Below are 6,196 nucleotides of genomic sequence, written 5' to 3'. Positions count from 1 at the left end.
CCCATGGAGCACGAGGTGTTGGATTTTGGCATTGCCTGCTCTCCTGGAGCTGCGTGATGAGAGAAACTATCTTGGAACCAAAAAAAAAAGGCTCCTCATGACTGCTGCGAGGAAAAGCTTGGAAACACGAGCTTGATGCCCGGTGGAAAGAGGCCGACGCGATTCCGGGTCCTTCAGCTCGGAGTGCTGTCGCGTTCCACACTCAGGACCAGGTCTTCGTCGCTCGGCTCTCCTGTGGCGGCAGCGCTCCCGCCCTCGCCGCGGGGGGGCCGGTCACCTCCGCCCGCGCACGCAGCCGCGCCGCCGGCGCTCGTTGTGTGGTGAGGCGCGTGGGGCCGCGCTCTGCAGCCGGGGGCGGCGGCGGATCGGCGGGCGCGAACCGAGGGGCCGAGCACCGGCTGCGCGCCGCCTCCGCGGCCGCCTCGGAACCTTCCCCCGCCCTCGGAGCGGCGGGAGGAGGCGGCGCCGGGCGGCGGGATGCAGCGCGGGGCCGGGCGGCAGGCGGGCGCGGCGGCGGCGAGGGGCAGAGCCCGGCGGGCTGCGGGGCGGCCCCGCTCCCCGTGAAGAAGCGGCGCGGCAGGGCAGCGGCCGCCGCCATGCAGCCGTTGCACCGAGCCCCGGCGCTGCCGCTGCTGCTCCTCCTGGCCACCGGTGAGTGAAGGATGGGAGCGCCGGTGGTGGGTGTGGGCCGTGCTTCCCTTTGGGGCGCTGCAGCTCCGCGGGTGGCCCCGAGCATCGCGGTGCCCCGGGACGCGTGTTGCCTTTTCCCTTGGCAGGCAGCGCGGCTCGCGGGGCGGGCTGCTGTCTCCCGGACACCCGCGAGCACCAGAGCCCCCAGCGCGGGTCGGTATTGCTCCGCCATGGGGTCCGGTCACGGTGTAGGTCGCCCGCTGCCCTCCGCAGCGCTCCGGCGTGGAAGACCTTGCCGCGCCAGGGCTGTCCCCAAACCGCTCCCTTGGACGGAACGGCTTCTTCTGGCGCCGGGGGGTTTTACTGCCTACCGCTAAACTGCCACAAAGGAAGGGGGAACCGCAAATTGCTCCTTGCTCCCCCCGAGAGTCTCCTCTTGAAATTTGGAGGAGAGGCAGCGTGCCAGGGAAAGGCAATGAAGTGCAGGAATAATTGCGCTCAATAGTTGAGAGGGCTGAGCTCCTATTTTTAAATAATCTGCGGAGATTTCCCAACAAAGGGCTTCGGGACTCGTGAAGCTGGGATTGTGCTTTCCCTCCCTACCACCATCTCTTTTGTACCGAAATCTGGTTTGAGTGAGGCTGAGGAGCAAGAGTTCAGAACAGGGACATCTCGAGTGTGGGGGAGTCTTTGTCTTGAGTCATTCCGCCAGGGAGGGAATGGCTGATTTCTCAACCAGTCTCTGTCTTCCAGCACGACCGAGCTGTGATACGGTGACACGCAGCCCCCCGCCGTGCCTATCTCATTACCCCAATCTGAAAACGTGGGGGAATGTGCCATCTGTAAGCGCTGTGGAACCGCTCTGCCCCTGAGCGGCTGGCTGTACGGTGCCTCGCCCCTGTGGTCCGGGGCTCCCTAAAGAGAAGGGATAAAGCCTTTTAGGTTTGCAAACAATGGTGAGCTTAAAGAGCAAAACGGATCAGAAAACCTGTTGTGGTGCTGTGCCAGTACTTTGTGGCACCGATGCAATAAGCAGTGCCTGTGCTGAGCTGGGAAATGGCTCTGTGGGTTTCTCGAGGCAGGCTGTCTCTGTTAGGGGCGCAGCTGGCGAAAGTCCTTGGGCTGCATCTCATCACCTGGGCTCCCTATTCCTGCCAACCATCCACTGAGCAATGTGCTTAGGGAGAACCTGCTGAATTCTCACCCGCCATTCTGCTAGCACAGCCTGGCCCCGTCCCCATTGCTCGAAAGCTGCGTTTGCTCTGTGGAGGAGAATGGACAGTGACCTCATGGTGGTTTTAAAATCTGGCGGCCAAAAGGACTACAGCTGATGCTGCTGTGCTGAGGGTGTTTCCTCTTCTGCTGAGACTGCTGGAAACTTTCTAGTGTTGCTATCCAGCTGGTGATGATACAGAAGATTTGGGTCCTTGGATTTCTGTGATCTCTCTGCTTCCATAGCAGAGAGGCATAGAGGTGGGAGGCAAGGGGCAGCTCAGTTAGTTCCTAATCCAGTGAAACTGGTAATCCTAGTGGGGTGTGGTGGCTTTGGTGGGCTGGACTTGGACAGCTGAGCATCTCTGGAGAGACCTGAATCCCTACCTAGATTGGGAGAAATCTCACATTGGAGACCAAGATTGCTGGGAATTTATAAACTGAGCCCCATTTTGGCTGGCAGCTTTGCTCAGTGGTTTAGGAGCTGTTCCAGCCTGGAATAATTAAGTGCACTGTGGTCTTGCTCCTCCAATCCCTCAAGACAAGCATGGTTAAAGCCTGAGAGCTGCAGGGACTGATGCCTTCCCACAGGGTCGGGAGCCTCCACAGACCTGCAGGATGGGCTAAAATACAGCATACACTGCAGCAGGGTCCCAGCAGTGGGCTGGGCAGTGGCAGTCTGGTGGTGGAGCACGGAAACACCTTCACAGACTCCTGGTATCTGAACCCCTTTGCTTTTGCAATTAGGAAAACGATGTGGTTAAAAGCAGAGGGAGGGAGGAGGGAAGTGGTCTTTTCCCGCTCATCGTTCCCTGAGGTGCTTGTCTGCATATGGGCTATTTATTATTATTTTTTTTTTATTTCTGCTTGCTTAGAAGGTTCGTTAACACTGTGTGAATGAGCCTGAGCTGAGGGAGTATAAATCAGGATGGTTGAAAATTCCCTGTAGTCAATTTTTCCTTGGCCTCTTCAGTGCCATAAGGAAATGTTCATTTAATTATAGGCATCAGGGGTAGAAATAACTACATTAAGCCCTCAAGGGGAAGCTGCAGGCGAAAAGCCACAGATCAGAGCACACAAAAGTTTTTCCCCTCTGCTCAGCGTGGGAAGACACTCTGGCATTTTGCGGGCAAATAAAGTGAGCAGCAGCAGCAGCAAAGGGGCTGCAGGAAGGTGCATCTCAGCCCACGACTGGCACATGGGTTGCTTCCAGTCCTCACCAGCAATTGAAACACGTAATCCCAAAAGAATGGAGAGATGCTATTTGACAGCCACACGAGCACAGCCCAGTCAGAGTCACGCAGAGACAGCAGACACGTGCGCCGGTTTGTGTGAGGGGCCGGGGATGCTGGCAAGGAAGGTGTGCCCCAGCAATACCACCTGTGCCTGGCCAAGCTCAGAATCTAGAGCTACATTCAAGTCCAGGGGTTTATTTTTTGCTGTCAGTAGGCCAGCTTTGCAGCCTTCCCTTTATATACTGCAGCTGCTCTCAGCTCCCTCTTCAACCTGGGGCAGGTACCTGGTGCCCATGTGTGTGCTCAGGACTACTGAGGCTTTGCACGAGGCTTTTTTTTTTTTTTTGCCTCAGATGCATGACATTGTTTGGGAATTGGCGCCTCTTGGGGCCGCACTCAGCAGGGTGATTAATACTGCGCTGCTGCTGGTGCTGAGCCTAACTGCCGGCGAGTTCTTTTGGCTGAGCTGGGTATCAAAGGGATGTCCGCTCTGGTAGCTCTAGCTCTGCCCAGGCAGGGATTCTTACGGACAAACAGCCATGTGCCTTTATTTGGTGTGTGGAAATCAGACTCAACTCCATGTGATGCACAGTCCAGATCGAGACTGAGCAAGAAGTGTGAGCCTGGCAAGGTGGTTTTTTGGCAGCTGAAGTGTTTTGGGCCTGTGAGAGGGCAAAGCAATCTGTGGGCTGTGTTGTTTTTCCCTAGATCAGTGGCTTTCATCTACAGTTTGTTAACCCCTGGGGGCCTGTGGGCTGCTTTGAGGGGAGCTAGGAAAGGTAACAGAGAAGTAAATTCACTTCTGTTTGCAGCTGCCTTCCCGGTGCTGTTTCCCCGGGGGCTGCTTCTCTCCCTGAGCTGGGATCTGCTGCTGTTTGTAGCGAGAGGGAGAGGAGCGGAGGAGAGCAGACGTTGCAGCAGTGGAGGAGGGAGGTGTGAAGGCTCCGAGACGATGCGGGAGGGAGCGAAGGCAAACAGTCTGGGAGACTGAAACCGAGCACAGTTGTGATCCTGGCGTCAGTGGCTGACTGAGGGGGGAAGATGGGCTCGGTTGAGGTGCTGTGACCTTATTCCATGGAATAATGTCCTGCGGAGATGGGTGGTGGTGCTTGAAGCTGTCTTGCTGTTACTGGTTGGATGGGGATGTAAGGATGGGAGAGCTGATATTTCATGGTGCTGGGCTGAGGATCCCTGTATCTCCCGATGCATCTCTGCAACCATCACTAGAAGCAGGTGCATCTTGGGGGTAGCGCCTGGCTGCTTCCCAATATTGTATCTGGGTCTGTGTGCTGTTGGTGTTTCTCTGCTGAAATGTCAAGGGAGCAAATTGGCAGTTCTTTGCAAATGGCAAGGTAGTGCGTGCTCATATGTGCAGCCATGCGTGTACTGCGCCCGTGTTTGAGCTCTCTGATTCTGCCAACTGTAAAGGTCTATAAAAGCATAAAGATGTTTGGCACAACTACTGTGTGCTTTAAGATCTCCTTCTAAAGAGTTGTGAAGGCTTCTTCAGCTATGCCTTGTCACCTTCTCTTCAATTAAAGCAGGATCCTGAATTGCCTTTCCCATTGCTTTGCAAAGCATATTAGGGCCATGGGAAGGTGAATGGCTGCAAGGGATGCAGGGTGAGGGACCTGCTTGCTGACAATACCGAGGAGGATGGCAGTCTGATCTTGTTTTCTGAAGCCCTAATTAGAAATGTTCTTGGAGATTAGGGGCCCAGCTGAATTTGTGAGTGGCCTGGTGCAATGTGGGAGCAGCAATAGGGCTGGGTGGGAGCTGTGCTGAGGAGTGTAGCCATAACCAAATAGCACCAAAGTGACTTCTGTCTGTTACGTGGCTGTCATTTGTGCTTCCCTGTGCAAGCTGTGTGGACAGACTCCAGGTGAGCGCAGGGGAATCAGCTGGGACAGCCCTCAACTGAACAGCATTCATCTTCTCCACCTCCTCCACTGTCTGCAGCTGGGATCTTTTTTGTTATTTCAATTGGCTGTGGGTTGTTTTTTTGTTTGTTTGTTTGTTTTTTAATGTTCTGCAAGCAAGCATTTGTACATTGGCTGTTCTGCCCCTGGGCCTCTCTCCTCCCTGCCCTCAGGCTATGATCCCCAGCTTTTCCTGGAGGTGGTCTGAGGGAGGGAATATGCCTGGCAGATGCTTCCCTCATCTGGTCATTGTGTTTCTATCCTAACTGATTATCAACAAATGACCCATTCCTGACCCAGCTCTCCTACAAAATAACTTTGTTTGGTAACTGCTGGGTTTGGGCTGGACTTGAAAGGAAAGTCAAGAGCAGCAGGGTCAGATGGGTGTTGTTGTGGCTGCTGCATTGGCGATATGGAGATGTCCTGACCCCTCCTCCATGTATACCTGTCTGGGTGGTATTGTACAGGCAGGCTCTGCTAGTTGATGCTGAGAGCCAAGAAAGTCAGAGCACGTGCTCTGGCAAATGCTTTTCATCTCAAGCAGGGCTGATCTGGAATGATGGAGGTGTGTTGCAGCACCCAAGAAGGAGAGCTAAATCCAGCTTATCCAGCTGGGGAGAAGGGTGAATTGGTAGGCATTCAAGCCACTCTGAAACTGTACCCCATGTGGTTGATGTCTTGTGGAATGTTGATGTATTTCCTTAGAGATGAAACTGAGGTTTGCTTGTTGTTAATCAAAAAGCAAGACAGTTTTGAAGACTGTTTGACACAGTTGCAGTTAGCTTCTATTCTGTGTCCCTAAGTCCCTCCTCTAATTTCAGCTGGATACAGAAATAACTGATTTCCTCTTTCACTTATAGCCCCATTCAATAGGCCAATTGGGAGCTCTTAAACAGCTGCCCGTCTTGTGGAGAGGTGGCTTGCCTTCTGCCAAAGGGATGTAGTGCTTCTTGACTGTGTAGTGTAGAAAATACTTTGGGGTTCTCCTAGAATTGCTCAGAAACATGAAGCTGCTTTTATTCACAGCACTTTGGGAGATAGATTGAAGGTATTCTTTTCTCAGATTTTTTTTTTTTTTTTTTCTGCCACTGAGCAAAACTCCTCCATCTGCCTTGTCTGGGCTGGTATGTCACATCTTCAGCAGTGCTGAACGGAGCAAGCCTCACTGCTGTGAATTGGAGCTGTTTTCTGAGGCACTGG

The 6,196-nt window shown here is 54.1% G+C and overlaps 1 protein-coding gene across 1 annotated transcript in view; it reads left to right on the top strand.

Moving 5' to 3' along the window:
* Window positions 1–491: 491 nt before the first annotated feature.
* PODXL2 (podocalyxin like 2) overlaps window positions 492–6,196 on the top strand; it is a 31,333-nt gene continuing 25,628 nt past the window's right edge. The window contains exon 1 of the mRNA XM_048957885.1: window positions 492–651. Coding sequence (XP_048813842.1) covers window positions 597–651 — 55 coding nt within the window. The 5' untranslated portion in view covers window positions 492–596. The remainder of the gene's footprint in view (window positions 652–6,196) is intronic.

This window comes from Lagopus muta, chromosome 11, assembly GCF_023343835.1.
Source record: "Lagopus muta isolate bLagMut1 chromosome 11, bLagMut1 primary, whole genome shotgun sequence".
In the NCBI taxonomy this organism is placed as follows: Eukaryota; Metazoa; Chordata; class Aves; order Galliformes; family Phasianidae; genus Lagopus; species Lagopus muta.
Note: the sequence above shows the minus strand (reverse complement) of the source record. Positions and strands in the feature narration are given on the sequence as shown.